This window comes from Lycium ferocissimum, chromosome 10 (genome assembly GCF_029784015.1).
Source record: "Lycium ferocissimum isolate CSIRO_LF1 chromosome 10, AGI_CSIRO_Lferr_CH_V1, whole genome shotgun sequence".
NCBI lineage: Eukaryota > Viridiplantae > Streptophyta > Magnoliopsida > Solanales > Solanaceae > Lycium > Lycium ferocissimum.
In genome coordinates this window covers 45,491,712-45,514,253 of record NC_081351.1, presented here as the reverse complement: position 1 = coordinate 45,514,253, position 22,542 = coordinate 45,491,712, and the positions used below count along the sequence as shown (strand labels likewise).

The window sequence follows — 22,542 nt, the reverse complement described above, 5'->3', positions numbered from 1 at the left end:
TTATTTTTTTGTTTTATTTAATGAAATACTTTTTAATATGAACGCGGAAATAACAATTGAAAAAAAAAAATTGATTGAAATAATTCGGCCATGAACAATCATGAATTTGACCGGAAAACGTATTTCGTTGGTTATCCACGACTAGTAAAAAATACCCATTTTGATCTCACCAATGAGATGAAAAAAAAAAGCGTAAATGCCATTTTTGTCTAAAAAATCATTTTTTATTCATATATATATATCTATAATTGAAAAGAAAAAAAAATCTCTTTTGTATATATATATATGAGTCGATTTGCTCCCGAAGTAGCAATATTTTAAAAGAGGTTCTAAGCGGCCATAATTTTATATGGTTAAGACACGTTCAGTTGATATATGTTCTTTTCCTGAAGAATGATAACTTTTGATAAATGTTAAAAATAAAAATTCATTCCATGAAATAACTTGAGAATGTGACGGTATGTAGTAAACCATATATATATAGATGTGTGTTTATTTTGTGCAAGAACCCATGGAATCACGACTCACCTCTAGAAGAGGTAGAAAAATTGAGAAAAATATTCTTAATATTCTATGCTTTACTTTCGATGTTACGTAGTAAACTCTAATACCTGGTAATGCTCCAAACTTGAATCAAAAGACTTTAAGTAATAAACTATAAATGAGATGGGTTTTCTTCTCGATGTTAGGGTATATATTTTTTGTCATGACACCACGATGTCGGGTAATATTTGATAGTACAAAATCAATTAAGGGCTCCATAAAAAGATCTAACTATATATCTAGAATATCATGCCACTAGTACTATCCAAACAATATGTGATTATGGAGAATAAATTAAAGGTTCCTGAAGAGCTTATGTACTATTATGTCATTCGTTTTATATTGTAATATACGAAGTTGTTATGATTGAAACGCAAGTTGTAGTAAACCAGAAGTTTACTAAAGTAAATGGCTATTATATTGAAGATATAAATGGTTGGAGGATTAAAATCTTCAAAATCATAGTAGGTAAGAAATATCTATGTGAAAGGTTACACGCCTTATTCTCCAAAATTGTACTACATAAATATGAGCATGATGAAATCACATGTCATGGTAAACCAAAAGTTTATTGATACAAAAAACAATACATGTCATAGTAAACCAGAAGTTTACTAAAACAAATAGCAAATGACATGGTAAACTAGAAGTTTACTATTATAAATAACTTTATTAGTCGGCATGAGCAGTTTGGCCATCCCGATTCAAATATGATGTGCAGATTGAGTATTTGACATATATTGAAGAACTAGAACATTCTTCAAGAATTTATTTTTATTGCTTGTTCTCATCATAAGTTGATTATATTGGCTAATGTTGGGATTGAATTCCCTAAATTCTAAAAATATATAAAAGGTGAATACGGGCCCGTTCACCTGTTATGTGATATCAAATAGATGCATCATTGAGATGATCACATGTACGTTTATTGTCAACCTGCAGTTTGACATTTACAAAATTACTTGCTCAAAATAATTGCATAATTTTTAGATTATGTAATCAAGACAATCTATCTTGATAATGTTGGTTTATATCCAAGCCGGTTTGGCGTTAAATGCCTCCAATAAATAGTTAAATTGTTGCTTATGAGAACAATGCTTATGTGCTGGTCTGAGATATGATATGTTGTATATACATCACTTGTATGCTCCAGACCAATAAATTATGATAAATTCTCCCCTCACAATTGGTTGTGGTTAGGAACCAGATATTTCCATATAATAGTCTTTTATATGTGGTATATGATTAATTAATCTACCATGATGCACAAAGATGGATTCCCCCCAAAGAAGATGGGATAAATGTTAGTTTTTCTAACATAAGGGGGAGAGAATAAGTAGCCAAAAAATATGTTGTGAATTATCATTAGTGTGAACCTCATTTAAAAAGTGATTCAAGTTAAATGCTAGAAGCATTTGCTGATCCAAAACTAGCTTCATATTTTAGCTGCAAAATTCTCCTATTAATATTAATGTCCATGAAGGACAAAGTACAACATGCATGAAGCATGAAGATCAACTAGTTCCAAATGAAATAATTCTTGAAAAGGGAGAGGAGCAAATGATCAAAATGGTCATAATAAGGAGGTAATGTGCTCTTGAAGAGCATACAACATAACACTTCATGAAACCTCATGAGGGGTTTAGATAGCTAAAATAATGAAAGTGATGAGATCTCAATAAGTTATGTCACATTGTGAACCGATACAAACGATATATCGTCGATGATATCTGTGATACAATATACCGCAACATTGTAAAAGATTATGAGGATCTAAATTCTATATCTATTAAAGTATGCTAATGTAGAAATTATTATCAAGTGAAATGACGCATCTTGGTAAGCATAAAGCTTATTGGACCTGCTGTCCAGACACCAGAAGATGTCACATCATTTAAATAGAAATGGATGTTGTCACAACCTTACTTGTCAAAATTCATATGAAAATTCTTGAAGAATTTCAAATGCCTGAAGCATATATAAGTTCTAGAAATTTGTTCATAATTCTTATATGAATTAAATCAAGCAAGGTGAATGCAATTTAATTATCTTAACGAATATGCATTAACTAAGGGTCTATTTATCCTTACGTCTTTGTGGAAATCAAAATCTGTCATATTGTTGGTGCAAGTTGATGACTTGAATATTATTGAAACTCCTGAAGAGTTTTCAAAAGGAGTGTATTATCTGTTCAAAGAAGTTGAAATGAGAAACTTGCAAAATTATTTGGTCCTGCAGTGCCATATTTTTAAGCAATTGATGCATTTATATATTTTGTTATGACTATGAGGGATTAACAAAGTAATGGCAAAAATGTACTGATTTGTCTTTAGATGCATTCAAATAGACTGAAAAAAAAAATACTAGTCCAAAACATATCAGAAAACATAAGACTTACCCAAGTAGCAAAACAACAATGACTCTAAAAATTTCTGGGGATACCATAATTTGTCATTGCAGCTTCATGCAAATTCCTATCATTCCCAAACGCCTTTTCCATGATAGTAATATCCCCAACTATTATCACCATGGCAAATCCCTCCAAACCCAAACCACGATCTGGCAACGCAAGCATAGAGCCGGTCCATGCTCATTTTCTAGCGTAGTAGATACTAACAAGTACACCATGAAAGAAATCGAATTCACACTTTTGTATCATCAAAGGAGGACCTAACGTTCTTGAATATGAAATCTCCACCTTATTGAGTGACCCATAATGTCTCATCATAGTCCTCACAGTACACCCATTACAAAAGAAATTATTGAAATTCAGACTAACACTCACTTTTCTACCAATGACATGTTCGGTTTCTGGTACCGGGATATAATCAAAAGTTAGTTCATGCATATGGTCAGTAAGAAACAAAATAAAGTGAAAATTGTTTTCTGATTCAAAAACTCCAAACCATTTCGAGAGAAGACCATTTTCAGGTCTTTCCGGAAAGGAAAGATTGATCTCCAGAGTGTGTAGAGGAGATATTTCAGGTATAAAACCTTTTGAAAATGACTCTAAGAATCTCATAAACACAATATTCAGTCCACTTCTTAGATAAAGATTTAGAGATGAGTTTCTTTGGTAGAAAACATAGGAAAGAATTTCAAAACCTTTTGAACAAAACCAACTGATATATTCTTCAAGAAGCCAAGAAAGTTCATAGGAAGAGAGCGAGACCATGTTCGGAAGGCAAAACTTACAAGGAGAAGAAAATAGCGTATAGAGTTTTTCTAACCGGAGTTCATCTCACCGGACGAGGAGTTGGTGTTGCGAGTGCGAGGCGCCTAACAGGATTTTTGAACTTCACCGGAACAGTCTCCCATATAGGTATGTGAAGAGAGACCACATTGGTGTGGCTAATTGTCATTCCAAACCTTTTGGAGGTAAGGTACGTAGTAATAGCACAATGTTTTTTCATCTACCACCTTATTGAAAATGTGAATTCGTACATCATTAGCAAGTCTACTAAATGGATCATCAGGCCCTCTACTATGTGTTGATCCATAGTTAGAGAAGATAGAAAAAGAAAATAGAGCTTTGAAGGAGAGGAGATATTTTTGTGAAACAAATTACTGTAGACTGTGTATTGGAAGACTACGTATATATACGAGAGAGAAAACGAGGTGTGGGAATAAAAGGTGGGGATGGGGGGAGTGGTATTAGTATATCACAATGAGATGATGTATTTGAAACTACATATTTTGAGACTAACTAAATATTTAGATGCTAGTGAAGGTAATGTAAATTGCAGTGTCTGATGGGGTAGACCAATAGGGGTTGGGGTTTTTTTGGGGGGGTGGGGTGGGGGTGGGGAGGGTACATAACAAACAATGTTTACCAGAGAAATGGTAACTTAAAAGCATGAAAGAGAAAAGATTTGGAGAAGGAAAATCAAAATCGATTAATGGGCCATCCTCCAGTGTACGAAAAAAGTGTGTTTAGCAAGAATACGTGAGCAATCTTAGTAGGGGTAGGGGCGTGCGGGTAAATAATAGAAAAGGGTTAAACATATCCATCAAAGAAATGTTTATTTACTTTTCTTTTGTCAATGAGTGGAAGGTAAAAAAAGTATGCTTGGCCCAAAATGAATTTACCTACAAAATGCTTTAAAGATTTTATGAACTTATGAGAATATATGTCAAACCCCAAGTTTAATTTATTTTGTCAAAAACAACCGGTTTAATACCTAAATGACCTCTTAAATTGTGAGATATTTCATTTAGACACTCAATTAAGTCTTGTTTCAATTAAACACCTTAACTCCTAATATAATGTTTTAATTAGACATTTTTAATTTAAATTTAATTTTTTGTTTTGTGTGTATTTCCATTAGTCTATATTAAGTATTTAAGTTAACCGAATAACACTAGATCCTCAGAGTGGCATTTAAGTCTCTCGATCAAGTTTCTAATGGGAAACATGTGATTATGAGCCGGTAGTTTATAGTTTAGCATGACGCAAAGTAGTGAGAATAAGAGCAATTAGCGAATCAAAGTCAGTTGAGTAGTGAGAATATACCTATGTTTACTAAAAATATTTCTGCAAGACACTCAACTTATAATCCTTATGCATCTAAAATAATTCTGCAAGAACTCTTAACTTATACTAGCTCCTTTTCTAACTGCCATGCATGTTAGATTGAACACTTTTCTCATGTTAATCTTCCGACTCTTGATTCCATATTTCTCCTCTCAAAAATAGGTAGGGTCGAGGTACCCGAATGTGAATAATACAAAATTTTACTATAAGATATTAAAATATGTGAATCTATAATCTATATATAATATAAAGTTAGGCATAGACAAGGTGATGTGCAAAGAATAAGGGGGGAAGTTTGCACATAATCACAATTATCTTCTTCTTTTTTTTTTTGGCTTTTTCCCATGTTTTTCATTTATGTGCTATGTTTTTTTTTTTTTTTTTTTTTTTACTGTTTTAACTCTCTTAATGATCTCTTAATTAAAAACTATGCGCTTAAATCTGATGATACACGCCTTTCTCTCTTCCCATTTAACTGTTGGAGATTCCTTGCCACCGTTTTAGTTCTTAGGAAACACCTTTCTCTATTCGTATAACGGTTCTATGTGTAATTGATGCCTTAGTTAGCTTTTCATACACCAACTTATAAAAATAGAGGGGGGACCCCAACACATGTGAAAAATATATTTAAGCACAATAACGAAAACTACAAAAAGTATTCTTTCCTAAAATAGTTGGCTTGCGTTCTTGCTTTCAATGATGCTTTTCCCCTAGAGCCTAATTGTGCGATTGATAGTTGTGAATTTTGTATGAGGAAGCTGTAAGTCAGGTCCCAGTTTCTTACTTTCTTTATATTTTAAAATAAGTTGATTAGAGATTGAGGAATACTGACAAGGGATGACTATATGATGCGATATTCCTTTTAACTGATATATAATTAATTGGGAGGTTAACTAAAGAAATAAAGATTGAACGGGTCAAGAAAGGATTATGTGAGATACTCTATGTAAAATTACTGAATCAGAATGTAACAACTTAATTTGGTTTTTCGTCAGTATTGTATTGTGTTCTCGGTAATGATCTTAACCAATGACTAAAACAATTTTAGCACAAGAAATTTGCCATTGAAGTTTAACCGTTATAGATTATGCAAAAGTCAAGTTTTTCTAGGAGATTAAAACGTTAAAATTAGAGGAAAAGATCCACTAATTGTCAAATATTTTCATAAAATTTTAAAAATATTATTTTATATATTTAATGAAATTTGTGTATGGCCGCGTGAAGTCTTGTCGATAAATTTACTAGTTACTTATAATGTCCTAACAAGTCAAATACCAAAATGATCAAGAACCAATTATCTTGGAAACAAAAGAAGAATTTGACACTATATTATGTAAGAAAAGAAGAATTTGACACTATATTTTGTAGCCTTTCTCTTCAAGGAAATATTTTCGTTATTAAGTTTTCTAATTTTAATTCTTTATCGGTACGGTACAACTAGTTATGGTTTTATTAGTAATTTATTAATATTTTTAATTTTTAATTAATGAAATATAAATAATCAATTGAGATTTTAAAATTAACAAGTATATTGTTTTTGTTTATATGTAACATAAAAGGTACAAAAAAATAATTGTTTGCATACTTTGTTTATAACAGCTAAATGAGATCTAAACATGAAATGTCAGTATTTTTTTATTTTATTTTTTTGGTCAAACTAGCAAAAATCTTATTGCCACTGATACAAGATTACATTTGAAGAAGGAGGGCTAGCTAGACCATACCTTCTTAAGAAGTTGGTTACATTAGTAAAACAACTATTTGAATGTGGGAAAGGGGGAGTTCACTACTAAAAAAATTGGATTTTCCGACCTCAAAAAAGGTCAATTACCGACCTCATGAGGTCGGTTTTGGGCAAAAACCGACCTCAAAACCGACCTCGATTGAAGGTCGGAAAAGAGTGGTCGGAATTATTACCGACCTCATGGTCGCAAAAAACCGACCTCATTGAGGTCGGTAATATTTTTTTAGTCGCTATTATTTATATAAAGTACGACCTCGTGAGGTCGGTAAATTATATTAATAATATAATGATATTAGTTTACCGGCCTCGTGGGGTCGGTAAGTTATATGAATATATATATAATATATATATATATTGTAAGAGATTTCTGTCGTCCTATTTTGCCAAAACCCGACCTCATGAGGTCGGTAATTTAGAATTTGTGGAAAATTTTTTAAAAAACCGACTTATGAGGTTGGTAATTGCCATATGTTTTCAAGAAAACCGACCTCGTGAGGTCGGTAATTTGCATTCCCGAAAATTTTTTGTAGAAAACCCTCATGAGGTCGGTAATTTGCAATTCCCCTGGAGAATTTTGCGAAAAACCGACTCCATGAGGTCGGTAATTTGCAATTTTCGAGAAAATTTTCAAAACCGACTCTTATGAGGTCGGTATTAAAAAAAAAATTGTAGCACATAGCTGTTATTCCAGCTGCCCCCCTGTCAAAATGAAAATAATTTTACTTTCAACTAAAACCAGCTCAAATAGATGCCAACAATACACCAAACTGCTATAAATACATAAAACAATAAGCTATTATTACAACACATATATTACAACCACCAAAACATTACATTCAATTCGAAACTACTTCAAAGTTGAATAAAAACGTCAATTAAACATTCACAAGAGACATTAATTAAGCTACTTCAACCTTCGCAAACATCAAAACAACATTAAACTACTTCAACATTTGTAAACATCCACAAAACATTAAACTAGTCTACACTAAGTTAGTCTACAACATATTAGACTACTTCACCCCTCGCAAATCCACAAATCCACCACCACATTAACATTCAAACTTGCCTTTGTGTGTTTGACACGTGAGTCCCATCATCATCCGCACCACTAGCTAAATCTGTTGAGAAACCTTTTTTTTTTTTTTTTTTTTTTTTTTTTTTTTGTTGTTGTGTTCATCCCTGGAGAAAAGAGGCAATCACCTGTTCATAAACAATGGGTGTCAACTCTGTGATCAATTTGAAGAAGATTTAGAGGACAACAAGGAACTAGTAATGTTGAAAAATTCAAAAAGGTTGTAGTTGCTGATAATAATGCTCAAGTGGCAGTTCAAGGTAATAGTAAGCAGCAGAGAAATAATCAGTGGCAAAATAACTACAAAGGCAGAAGAGATGGTATTAAAATCTTACAAAGTGGGAAAGTGCTAGGCAACACCAAAGATCCATATCAGTGGCAGCAAAACAATGATAAGAAGAATACAAAAAAAATCAAGTTCACGGAGGTAAACATAATGGTGCACAAGGAACTAGTAATGTGCAGAATGGTGCAACTGCTGGTGCTGTGCACACTGCTAATAAATTTGCAGCCTTAGGGAAGGATAATGAAGTGCATGATGCAGTGGAGGAAGTTGGAAAAATTGGAGATGCACAGAACAATGCAGTTAATACTGATAACACTGAAGTTGTGGTGCATGCTAGGTGTGGAAACTCAGCAACAGTTGGCCTTGGTGCATGGTACTGTGGCTACTATGCCAATGGTGATCAATGACAACAATGAACAACAATCAGGTGGAGACAAGCAAATAGCAGTTACAGAGGAGAGGCAACTGTAGAGTGTTGCTGCTGCAAGGAATTCAATAACTCCTCTAACTGTGCACTTATGTTGTCAACAACAAACTGATCACTTTCATTAGTCAGGTCTAATCAAGAGGCCATAGTCAAATAAAACTCCAAACACATCACCCTCCTATCAAGAGAAAAGAAAAAGCATATATTAAGTTGTTAACCTTGTTTTAATTTAACTTGCTTTCACAAATGAAACAATGAGCCAGACTGATCCAACACATATTCAATAATGCAAATCAAAGGGGTCCTGAAACATAACTAGAAAAACACTTAAGTCATGAATTCCTTTTAGGGATAGGTATTATCACATCATGGTGCAAGAGCATTGCCTATTGGAACTCTATTGAATCAAGCTATGGAACCTATCAATGATGCTTTAATTGAGGCTGCACAAGAGGCAGGAAAACAACCGAGGGTTGCAGCACCAGATGCACCAATTGATACAGCAGCACTATATTCACTATACTAACTACGAAAGCTAATATAAATAAACAAATGAAATAGAGTAATTGAGCATATAAATATAGGAAATGAGAATATTAACCTTCAGTAGCCTCACGAGGAGTCTTGAATCCCAAACCAATACTCTTAAAGTATCGATTCCCTCCCTTTCCTGGCCTCTTCCCCTTCCCTGTCTTCTTAGAACTGCCCAACAAAATACAACAAATACGCAAATCTTAAAACTTTGCAAATTATGAGTACCCAAATCCAGTGAAGGAGGAGAAAGGCTCCTTCTCCTTAAGCTATTGAAAAATCATCTGAGATTTACACTCAGAATCCAGAATATGAGAATATCAATAAGGTCATGTATTGAGAATATAAACCGTTTTATCTTTCTTCATCTAAAAGGTGCTCTGTCCTTTCCATTTGATGAATGGGGCGCAATATGTTCAAAATAAAATTACAACAGGGCTCATAGCTACACATCTTCCTATTCCAAGATGATAATACATCTTGTGTCACTATGTCTGGACAGATGATTTATCGAGTAGTACATATTCCTGAAAGAGGTAAAGTGGGACAGATCCACAAAAAGGAAGAGTGAACAAGGACAAACCTTGTTTCTCCTTCCTTTTTGAAGGTGTGGGATCAATATCATCTTCCTGCAATAGGATAGAAACAAAATTCAAATGAACACATTTAATCACCATGCAAATTATAAAACAAAATCATATTCTGAGAAGGGTTCTTATAACATCATATCAAATAGCTAGAAGGTGACCTCTCCAGACCAAATAGCTGAAGGCAGAACTTCGAACAGCTAAATAGTGGGAGCTGCACCATGCCCGTGTCACTTCCCCAAAATATAAACATGCTTGTTCAGGTCAAACAAAAAATACTGTCTTATGGCACTAATCTTCTACTCAGGATACTTCTCAACGTATCATCAATTTTATAGTCTAAACATCAGTATTTACAACTCACTCATAGGGACTTTCAGTCAGCATAAGATTTTCCCTGTCCTTTGGTTTCTGTGTTGGACCATTTGCAAATCCACGTCTGCCACATCCGTATATTCAGTTCTTACCAAAGATTCTTATTTGAAAACCAAAAAGAATTGCAACCAAAAAAAAAAAATTATAGTGCCCTCCAGGATGGTTATACTCGCCTGAAGGGTATCTTTCCGAAGTTAATAGACAGAGACCACACAAGGACTCCGACACACTCCAGCTCAATTTGGACATTTGTACCAAAGAAAAACAGCATAAAATGAAGTCACACACATATGAGGTAAAGAATAAGAGACTACAGATATTAAACCACTTTTACACTAAATATGTGACAAGTAACACCCACGTGTTCTTCACCAGGTTGAGGTTTGAGGTTTAACTGGAAATGAAACAATGTCTATTGCATATCTCTATGTTCCAGCATTTTGAAAGTTGTACTGCACCTAAAATTGGTAAACAAAGGGCACCTCACTCCATAACGCAGGAATTTCAAGGGAGTATCTAGGCACTAAAGTCAATAATTTCAGAAATTACCAGCATCTGAACATATCGTATTACAGATCCATATAATACCCTGTCCTTTAAGGTTCCGGTTTGCACTATGAAAGCAACTCGAGAGCACACTCCTAGAACATCTGAACAAAAGATCATACATAGAAAAGAGCTTCACCTTTGGTGCAGCAACACTGGAGCGCTGTTGACGAACTTTATTGATGACCTCCTCATGAATAGCTCTTTTCATCTTCATCACATCGACCCACTGATTCAGCATCGATTATTCAAAATATTTATTAAGAATCACCTCTGAAACATACTTGGGAATGGGGAGAGCAATGTGCAAGTTGACTCAGAATTCCAGCACACTTAAGTTCCGAAGACATGATGGTAAATATAAACCTAAACGGAACACATTACTTTTGGGACTAAATATACTCCAAATTAAGCTTTAAAATCTATTCGACATAATGCACCGCCAAGTAATAAGAGCACACAATCTTTAGTAGCTCAGCAGTTAAGAAGTTCAGCTGTATGGATAAAAATGATGAAAGGGAAAATCATTGATTAGAGGGGGCTGTGAAATGTTCAACAAAATACAACAAATACTCTTAAAGTATCGATTCCCTCCCTTTCCTGGCCTCTTCCCCTTCCCTGTCTCTTAGAACTTCCCAACAAAATACAACAAATACGCGAATCTTAAAACTAAAATACATCCAACTGAACTTGAACAGAAAAAAAAAAAAAAAAAAAAAGCATATAGCAATGTTCAGGATACTGACCTTAGAAAGCGCTACTTTTGTTAATTCCCTTCCCATCATTCATTAGCCTGACTGATGCGGAGGAGCTAGCTACGCATTCCGACTACTACTAGAACTAGATAGGGAAATCAAGACAGCAAGGGTTGTTAGCTTTCAAAGTATATATAGAGGGAAATTTATGAATTGATAAATATAGAAACGCATGTATAAGCTAATAAATACAAATCACTAGGTCTTCTTGGCCTTCTAATCGTGGGAATCTGAATACCATAAAGGGTCAACTGAAAGTGAGCTTCTCTAAAACCTTTATATGTTACCAGAACTTCAAGATTCTGTGTTTTCACAATCTATGAATTGAAACCATGGAAATATTATTATACTTATTTCAATACAAGCATGAATATTCCATTTTTGATAATAGAATGGTGTATGCTTAAACCTCACTGCATTCAAGAGGTAACCATACTATTGTTTACCCAATCGCAAGTGTAATTGCTTGGTTTTAGTAGCTGTATAGTCCTATAATATTATTTATGATCTGTGGACAGTACCAAAGAAGTGGCAAAACCTTAATAAGAATCTTCTAAGATGCAAAATTGAACACCAACATACAGTACTGAAAAATATTCTTACTTCAATATTTGCAAGTCATGTACTGTGGAATAAGTTTGCTAAGTCACTCCACCAGAGAGTGTATATGAAAATCATTAAATAATCAATTTTAAAAGAGTTGAAGACATGACGTCCACATATATCACTTAGCCATCTATACATATAAGCCGCCAAACCTTTTATTATAGTTTATGTTTGTATGATTCTACACCACTCACAAAGTCAGAATTGAAAAGGAAAAAAAAAAAAAACACCAAGCTAACTAAATTCTATTAGACAATTTTTGTAGATGTATCTTTTCCAAAGTAACATAATTGAGAGAAAACAAGAACGTGTTGTTGATAAGGTTTAAGAAAAAGAACTTTAGATGCAGCTTTTTGATATTAAACGTATAAGATCTTTTTCACCTGGATGGACATTTTCAACATAGTACACTTTCTACGTAAAAAGGATCCAAGCAGTGGCCAGACTGCTAGACCAAACGAAATAAAAACTGAAGAGCACACAAGATAGTAGAATAGAACTTAATTAAGCAATCATAAAGCTCACTGATATATTGATGTTTTTTTATGTACCTAATACTATTTAATAAAGCTATGCACGTCTAAAATATTAATGTATGAGCACAAGGAGGAATAAGGTCCAAACTAGATAAGGCTTGCACTACAAATTAGCGAATCTTCCGTTTAGAGTCCATGGTTCATAAGCAAACAGAATTTAAGCTTCATCGGGAAAGAAAAGAAGCTTTAATCATTTTTCAAATAGATTTATTGCAGAACTCAGAAATCATCAAGACAAATTAAACATGATACATGGAACTATCTAATCATCTTACCACATTGTCTATCACAAATTACTCTTTAAGCATCTTCAAATCTAAGACATCATCTGCTAGGGACACACCCTTATATTATGTTTTCAGTTATATGCCCAATCCTACCTCCCCTGAAAATTATATTCACAAGATCCAATCTTTGCACGTGACAAAGAGCATGCTACGATCAGCTAGCACATGAATTCAAGCAGTAAAAATGAAATATCAACTGAATAGCAATAACAATTTAACATATCTCAATTGCACTAGAGGCGTGCCTTCTGGCTCCAGATCCCACTAAAACATCCAAATGCAATAAATTGGTATTCGTTGTACCAAAGGATGCAAAAGTTATTTTATTTTGACCAAACACATACACAAACACTTCCATTTTCCATAGAACTTTACCCAATTGACTATAATACGTTTTGATGTCGTGACTTCTATAGTTATACATCGTGTCCGGCTGGATTGAGATAAATGAACATAAGAAAATAGCTACGCTAGCTTTTGGTTAGTATTGGATTGAGATAAATGAACAAAAGAAATCCACAACACATTTTATTTTGGATTCCTTCATACCCTGGGAGATGGTAAAAAAACAAATCTGTGAATACTAGCCAAACATAAAAAATAAGTAAAAATTTATATTTGAAGAACACGCAAGAAATACATCTTCAACAAAAAATAATCTGCATAAAGATGCCCAGTCAAAAGATTCAAGATTTAGCAATTGCTGGGGAAGAATGAAAGCTTATGGATTCTGCAAGTCCCTCCTCCCCATTGGCAAGGACAACATCGGAATTAAAAAAAAAGAAATATACAAAAAATCAAGACATTCAGGATATACAAACAAAGTCATACGGGGCAAATTCTTTACCCAAATCAGACATCGAAAAAGGAAAATCCAAATTCTTCAAAATCTTGGATTAAACACTAATGATAACTAAAATTAGAGTATCGTCTAGTGAATTAAGAAATCGAGTACTGGCCTGAACAATATCTGTGAGGATCCGAGAAGGTAACTACTGGTTCTTCCTTAGGGTTTTGAAACCCTAGCGTTATGCAAGTTGTAAGTATTATTTTGCTTATAGAGAAGAGAGAAAGAGATAGAACATAGAGGAGCGAGGGAGATGAAGTGAGTTAGGGTATGTACGATTTTTGGGATTTCAAGAAATTCAAAACTTCTTCCTGATGTATAAAAGTAAAGGAGGGAACGGCGGAAAAGTTTGGAGGGAAGATGAAAAATTAATAAAAGGTTGACTTGACACATAATTTTTAACGACCATTCATTTCAATTGTCATTGAAAAAAGATTCGTTGCTGGCTATTGCTTATTTGTCGGTAAAGATTTATCTTACATAACAAATTGGCGTCAATTTGTTTATAGCCGCTAAAATTTGGTTGGTAAAACCAATTTTTGTAGTAGTGTGGACTACGCGATAGCAATGGCATTTGCGGCGAAGGTCACGCGGTGACAAACCTGACGACTGTGACTGGCAGCTCTGTTATTAGGGTTAGAGAGAGAGGGGGAGAGAGAAGGTGAGAGGAAAAGAGAGAGAAAGGGGAAAGATCGATAAATTAAAGGGTCTGTATTTTATGTTTTTTGACAAATTATACCGACCTCATGAGGTCGGTATGTATATTATTTTTTAATTTTATTTTTAATTTAAAAGAATACGTTTTATTAAAAATAATTTAAAATTTATTTTTAATAAAGCTTTGGCTCGGTATTCTTTAAATTAAAAATAAAATTATAATATTTTGCATCAAATGAATTTTTGTAGAGAGGACGGTATTTTTATTTTTTGAAATTTTGGTAATATTACCGACCTCACGAGGTCGGTTTATTTTTAAAAAAATTGAAAAATAAATATTACGATTTTACCGACCTCACGAGGTCGTTTTCCGACCTCAAATGAGGTCGGTTTTTTAAGGTCGGAAAATCCAATTTTTTTAGTAGTGGTTCTAACTCCAACAACAGTAGCACTAAGGGAAGGGATCATGGGGGATCATAGTATAAGATATTTGGCTTACATTTCATGATCCTAAAAGAAGGGAAATTCCATTTGTCCATATTGAGAAGTCCCTTCACACATCCAGGGATAAAAAAAAAATTGGGAGTATATTTGTATAGTGTCGAGGGTATGGCTTAGGGAGGCTAGTTTGTCTGCAACTCTATTAGCCTCTCTATAGCAGTGTTATGTAGTGATTCCATGGATACCCTTTAAGGCCTTGATCTCCTGGACAGCATCTTCAATTTCCAAGGTGTAGGCCATATGCCATTGATGTTATTTTGTAACAGTAAGGAATCCATCTCAGCTATGATAGAGCAAAAACCATTGTTAGTCCACCACTTCAGGCCAAAAAGAAGAGCCTCAGCCTCAGCCTGATTACTAGTTCCTGGACCAAGAGGTATGTTGAATGCCATGACAACCTTACCAAGTTCATCTCTAAGAGCTCCACCCCCTCCACATATGTCATTGACACAAGAACCATCAGTATTTAGTTTCAGCAAAGGAGGGGATGGTCTGATCCATTTGACCACAGTAGAAGTTGTTTCAGTCATCTTCTTATCCAAAATGTAGCAAACTTCTTCCCAATTTTCAGTAAGTTTGCTTTGATCAAGTGACAGGTGTTAAAGGAGATAAGCATGGTGGATCTGATTATAGAGGGCTTTTCAGAGTCAAATTTGGAGCTGCACCTAGACCTCCATAACTCCTATATCACAATGGGTGGCATTATTTCCAGGAGGTATGCAGCCACAAAGTAGTTAATCTTGTAGTTCCAGCAATCAAATAGCAAGTTCCTTAAGGTGTTGTTTCTGTATCTGATGCTTATCCTCCCTGCAAAAACTTACCAGATGTTTTCTACAAAAGCTCTATTGTAAAAGAGATGTTTTACAGTCTCCAAGGCAAGTACCACACCTGCATCCATACAACAACTATAATTAGTATCAATATCAATGCCAAATTTTAAGATTTTATCATTAGTGGAAAGCCTATTGTGAATGGCTCTCCAGGCGATGAAAGACATCTTGAAAGGGACATCCTTGTGCCAGATTTTAGATTAAAATTGAGAATTGTTCCTTTTTTCCTCAACAGTTTCCAGGGCAGAGGAAACATAGAATTTGCCATTCTCGGCAGGAGTCCATATAGGAATATCATCATGTTCAGGAAACAGATTGATAGAGGTATTGCCAATAGAGTTCTTGATGTCCAAAGGGAGTTGGTTCCTTAAGCAGGTCCAATCCTATTATCCATCTTTAAAGACCTTCTTCACAAGAATAATTTGATGAACAAAGTCATATTCAACAGATTGATACAAAGGTCCATGGGAGACCAATCATCATACCAAAAATTTACATTCCCACTCCTGATTTTCTATTTGATATTATCCTCAATAGTAGCCTTAATCTCACACATAGCTTTCCAACTATGTGATTGACCGGGTTCCCACGGGATATTAATGGGGTGGTTGGTATTACAGTATTTAGACTTAACAAATTGAGCCCATATGTTATTAAAAGTTCTTAACTTCCACCACTGTTTAGCAGTAACGGCTTTACAAGTGTTAGTAAGGCTTCTGAAGTTAGAGCCACCTTCATCATAAGGGAAGCACAAATTGAACCACGAAACCTAATGGTGTTTCCCACCAATCTCATTACCAGACCAGAAAAATCTAGCAATGTAAGTTTCAATGGATTCAATAGTGCATTTGGGAGGGTGAACAACAGCCAATGTATGAACATATAGAGCCCGGAGGACATGCCTAATTAGAACAGCCTTGCCCCCAAAGACTCAAGAATTTGAGGTGTCATCCTCTGATCTGTCACACCCCAAACTTGGTGAGGCATGACCTGCACCTGGTGCCACACTCGGCCCAAGCGAACCACTCTGTAACTGTAGTCTTGCAGGGGTAACCCTTAGCTTAGGCCACAAGGCCTACCTGCAACTAGACAATACCAACTAAGGTCAACAAGGTCGCATCTGAATTATATGTAGTCAACAACTATAATAATCAAAAGGAACATATACAAGGGTCGGCAAGGGTGCTACACTGACATACCTACTATATACCTACTATACAAGCCTCTAAAGAGTAATAACAGTACTATGGTCGGGACAGGGCCCCGACCTACCTACAACAACAACAATAAAAATAACCCAGTGAAATCCCACCGCCGCGTGGGGTCCGGGAGTAGGTAGTGTGTTGCGGACCTTACTCCTACCAAGGTAGGACGTCTGTTTCCAAAAGACCCTCGACTCAATAGAAAACATAAAAAGAAGTCAGACAAGGCCAAGAAATTCAAAGCAGGCCCCGACCTACCTATCAATTAAGCCCCTACCTACCTATCAATTAAGCCAAACGAAATATATAAGTCACCAGAAAATTCTGGCCGCCTCAAATGTACGGGACATACTTTTTTGTATCGGTCGTACATGTCACCATACTTCTCGAATTTGCAAATTGTCTGCGGCATTGGAAAGAGGACTCTCCAAAATTGAATTTACATAGGTTATGCATACTATAACTCCTAATATGCTAGAAGATATGCCTCCCTAAAGTTGGACCAAAAATCCTATCCAGAATTCTGCCAAATTTTCCAAAAGTTTTGACAACTTAATTTCTTTGATTTGTTTGATCTCGAAACGGATACATGCTAAACACTTGTTTAAAACCTTCCTTAACTTTATAGGGGTCCCATGGCCTTTTCGAGCTTACGTTAGTTGAGAACGATGTGAAAAACTCGAGGTGTAACATGATCCTCTTGCTCACTTTAGTAACCATACCAGAGAAAAATTCAATTTTCTTTTTTCCAGCATAAATAGGGCAACCAAGGTATTTCATGGGAAGCTTATCATATCTCATGTTCAAGATCCTGCCCACTCTTCTTATAGATCTAGAAGAGGCATTAAGGGCCATTGAGAAGCAGCTTTTGTTCATATTAATAGATTGGTCAGATACCTTCTCATAAGTTGAAAGAGTGCCAAGGATCAACAGTAGAGAGGCACTAGCACCACTACTAAATATAATGGTATCATCAGCAAAGGCCAAGTGATTAATTCTTGGTCCTTCCTTGTTCATGCAAAAAAACTTTGAATTTATTATTGTTATGAAGCTTGTTAAGCATGAGAGAAAGAAGTTCAACACAAATAATAAAGAGAGAGGGGGATAGGGGATCACCCAGTCTTAATCCTCTCCCAATTTTGAAAAAACCAAACTTGTTACCATTAACTAGCAGTGTATACCAGTTATTGGATATGTACCTAAACATAAAGTCAATCCCAGATTCAGCAAAACCTAATTTTGTAAGCATGAAACATAAGAAGGCCCATGAAACTCTGTCATGGGCCCTGGACATGTCCAACTTAATGACCACATTGCCACTTTACATAGGTTTCCTAATGTCATTAAAATTTTCCTTAGTGAGCATAATATTGTCAGTATACATATATAACAGCACCTCATTATAGTAGTCATGAAATTTTCGGATAAACGCTGCCATTATAGAGAGGTTTGACTGTATTCCTAGTGTTAGAATTTAATTTCTTTTGTTAGCATTAGTATTGGTTTGGTTTTGATTTGGGTTTTATTTGAGTTACTGACATCTATGGGCTATAAAACTTATTGGATCATTCAAACTTCTAAGTCCAATCTTGAAATAATATGTGAAAACACAAAAACTGTGAAAAATATAAGAAACATTTATACATTACATTACAAATAAATGTATTTGTATAAAATATTTTTTTTCATTGTATACATTTAATGTTGGGTTGGTTTGGTTCGGTTTGAATTTTTTTAGTTAAAACCAAATCAATTATGGTCGGGTTTTTTTCACAATACCAAACCACTAATCGGGTTTTTTTCTCGATTTGACTCGGACTGTCGGTTTGGTGCGGTTTGTCGGTATTTTTTTTACACTCCAATCACTGGGATGTGAAACTTCGTCGATTCGAAAAAATCTAATATTGTATATACTTAATTAAACTGATCAAGAAATGTTAAGCTCTACAAGCTTCCCTTATTTTAGCAAAAATTCCTTGTTTCCAAATAATGGGCAAAAGTTAGTGGAATTAACTTTTCCTTTCATTGAAACTAGTCATAAAAAATACAAGTTGGTATGACTTGTTGGTAAGACTGCGACAAACAGTTTCAGTAAGGAGACCAACCAGAACCAGAAAGGAAAATTTCCAACGAGAATTGAAGAAAAGAAAAAATCTGAGAACCTAGCAGAATGTCTTTGATAACAATACAATTGGTATAACCAACCAATCCAAAGATTGACAAGTAAGAATCGAAGATATAAATATTCAAAGAAGAAGAAATTACCGTCAACTAAAATTAAGATTTATGAAATTAAATCCAAACATTAACTTTGCTCAATGCTCATGCAGTATTTTTATCCCTCCAGCAAGTAGTATATAGAGTACAACTTAATCAAGTATATCAGCTTAATGATATATAATTAATTTACAGCATCAGAATTAAGGCTTAGGTCCCAAAACGTGCATCGCCTTATTCTCTCCCTCTGAGAGCCCATAAGTCAAAAGTGATAAGTAATTAGAAATTCTAGTTTATGACTTTTGACTATTTTTGTTGGTTTGCATTAAAAACAAGTGCTTAAAAACACTTTTTTCTTTTACACAAATATCATAAAAGTGCTTAAAAGCTATTTTGGCTTAAAAGCACCTAAAATAAGTCAATCTAAACAGGCTCTTAGTCATGTGTTTAATGTGCTTAAGTTGTGCGCTGGTCCAATTTGAATCAGCAGGCATCAGTATTTTATGTAGCATTATCACTAATTGTATTATTTGTGTACTTGTTTGTAAATTTAGTTTTAGAAAGTTACATTAAGCATAGAATATTGGAAAAATTACTTGCCATAGCTTCTTTTTAACCATATTTAATGAACAAAACTACCATTTGTTTTTATTATTAATAATAACTTAAAACTTTTCAATATTACCAATTATAGTTAACATGATAAAAAAAAAAGTAAAACATACACAAATACACCTAAAATCATGTTGCCCAATCCCTGTCCCCCCTTTTAATGGTACAATTACATACTCACACATTAATTAGGATTCTCTCTCTTTAATTACTCAAAATTTTAGCCGTTTTTTTCTCTTCAGTTTTTTTCCATTACTTTCAACCTTCAATCACGTTTCATCCATGATTCAACCACGATTTTGTGCCCTAAATTCTCGGGTGGTTGTGTATTTGTGTAAGTATTTTTATATATATTGTGTATTTTTCGTTTTTTAATGTTACTGTTCCTATAACTTTAACTTAAATCAAAGTGTAATTTTCAGGTGTTAATCACTAAATCATTCTTCTAATGACTGATCAAACCACACCTAATAGGAGAGTACCTAGAGGTATAACACATAGTGTTCAAAATTTAGATTTTCCGACCTTTGATTTGGGTATTTCTCAACAAAAAATCAATGTTGATTCAAACTTTCCGCCGAGAAAGAATATCTTTGAGATTAGATCAAAGAAAATACATGATCCTAAGAGAAAAGCGAGTCTTCAACTATGTATTTTTGAGACTGAAAAAAGCTTCTGTTACAACATCAGAGAGGAGAGAGGAGAAATACATCTGGAGTTGATTATGCTAAAAAGGGGAAGGATCTTGTTGTTGATGAAGATTTACCATCAGGAAAATTATCAGTGAAGAATCAAGTATTTTTTCAAATTTTTTTTTCATTTTTTGATTATGTATTTGAACGCTTACGTAATTTTTTGTGAACGTATGTTTTGATTATTCTTTTTTTGATTGTCACACCTCTTCTTTGGCCTACCGGGTGGTCTTTTGTATCTCGGCGGCAACACCACTTCATCCAAGATGTCTTTTGGAATTTTCCATTCACGCTCGTCTGGTAGAGGATCCACAACAATATCGTATGTCTTTACAACTGTCTCCGGCTTGAATAAATCAGAGCAATAATCATCAACAACTAAATGTTTTTGTTTTATAACAGCCCATGCATCTGAGACATGGGATTTCATCTAATTGAAACATACGACAACTGCATGTTTTGTTACTCAGATTAATAATGAAACGCCTTCGTCCATCATGTATCGTGTACACAAATCCGTTGATGGTTCATTCGTCAAACAAAAAAAAACATTATGTATTTGAATTTCTTTCAATATAAACTATTTTAAGATAAAAAATACATTCAATAAAAAAACAAAGTTCCTTATTAAAAAACAACATTTATAATAAAAATCAAATTCTACCAGGTTTAACACACATCACACGTAAATATTGACAAATACAACATACATCATACTGTTAAATTGAAAAATACACATCTGAAAAAAGTTAGTATTAACATTGCAAATACAACATACACTCAATTATATTATTGTATCTCTAAATACGTATAATTTTGACAAGTAACATATAAACCAAAAATACGACATCAAATTATCGAATTTACAGTCAACAAATACATAATTCGTTTCAACAACTTAAACCATTAAGAACATTAAATATGTCAATCAAAATTTCCAAAAACTGGATTTATTTGCAGTTTGCATAAAATATACTTGGTAGTATTTGACAAATACATATAGTAAATACTAGATGAAATTTATATTGCGTAATGTTAAAGAGATTTATAATTGATGTTTTGGTTTGAAATTATACCAATTTAAGAACATATTCACCTTAAGATAAGTATTTTTCAAATAATTTTTTCATCAATTTCAAAACTAGTGATTTTGATTGTAAATTTGAAAACAGATAAACAGTGAACGGAGGGGGTACTAATTTTTATATTACTAATCATTGTATTATTAATCCCACATTCTGTAAACGAAACAAAAAATAATTTTACTATTATTAGGACTAATTAGTTTTGTCATTTCGGAATTGTTGTACACGTATTGTTAACCCATGCATTCTTATTTCATATTTTACTTCGCATAAAATAATACATAAATATTTGTATGTTATCAAGTAAAATTAGTTATGACGAAAACAAAAACTAGCAAACAAACATTTTACTTAATACTTATTTTTATACGAAGATTAGATTTTCTCAAACCCAACCAAATGTAATACTACAAATTGATGATAGAATTTTATACGGAGAGTAAATCTTCTTTAACCCAAAGCGAACGGCCCCTAAGTTAATATTAACATAACAATATTTTTGCACGGATTGACCTTCAAAAGCGTTGGTCTTAAATTTTTCCCTTCGCGTAAAAAAAATGACCGAAAATACCCCGAGGTACATGGTTCGAACCATGCTCAATCAAAAAAAAAAAAAAAATCGCAAGGCAAGAGTTCGTGAAAAGTCTGCTTTATAAGGCAAAATTTTGCCTTAAAATTCTACCTAAGGCAAAAAAAAAAAAAAAAAAAAAAAAAAAAAAAAAAACACTTTTGCCTTGAGGCAATTTTTAAAATTTTTTTTTTTTTTATTCTGCTAGAATTCTACAAAAGTTAGGCCTTGACCGAATAGGCCTAATTTTGCAACGAAATTCTGCCTTGTGATTTTTTTTTTTACTGAGCCAGAGTTCGAATCCAGAATCTCAGATTATTTTAGGCCAGGGTCAAAATTAAAGACCAACAATTTGAGGGCCAAAAATTAAAGACCATCCCCGAATAAGGCCAATCATGCAATTTGTCCATAAAACATAGAGATTTCAGTCTGCGGATGACTTAGAGCCCAAGAAGCCAAAATTTAACTTTAATACATGTATTTGATCGTAATTGGGCAA

The 22,542-nt window shown here is 33.9% G+C and overlaps 1 protein-coding gene and 2 long non-coding RNA genes across 3 annotated transcripts; all 3 read right to left on the bottom strand.

Moving 5' to 3' along the window:
• Nucleotides 1-8,376: 8,376 nt before the first annotated feature.
• On the bottom strand, nucleotides 8,377-11,549 carry LOC132034061 (uncharacterized). The gene is made up of 3 exons (XR_009408934.1): nucleotides 11,395-11,549; nucleotides 9,211-9,311; nucleotides 8,377-8,787 (listed from the first exon to the last, which is right to left on the bottom strand). It is a non-coding gene; the product is annotated as an uncharacterized LOC132034061 (long non-coding RNA).
• Nucleotides 9,441-11,101, bottom strand: LOC132035519 (putative DEAD-box ATP-dependent RNA helicase 29). Its single transcript, XM_059425812.1, has 2 exons — nucleotides 10,788-11,101; nucleotides 9,441-9,769 (listed from the first exon to the last, which is right to left on the bottom strand). The coding sequence occupies exons 1-2, from the start codon at nucleotides 10,887-10,889 to the stop codon at nucleotides 9,629-9,631; spliced, it is 243 nt and encodes an 80-aa protein (XP_059281795.1). The 5' UTR covers nucleotides 10,890-11,101; the 3' UTR covers nucleotides 9,441-9,628.
• A 324-nt stretch (nucleotides 11,550-11,873) lies between the features above and the next one.
• On the bottom strand, nucleotides 11,874-14,226 carry LOC132034062 (uncharacterized). Its single transcript, XR_009408935.1, has 2 exons — nucleotides 13,788-14,226; nucleotides 11,874-13,575 (listed from the first exon to the last, which is right to left on the bottom strand). It is a non-coding gene; the product is annotated as an uncharacterized LOC132034062 (long non-coding RNA).
• Between the last annotated feature and the right edge of the window lie 8,316 nt (nucleotides 14,227-22,542).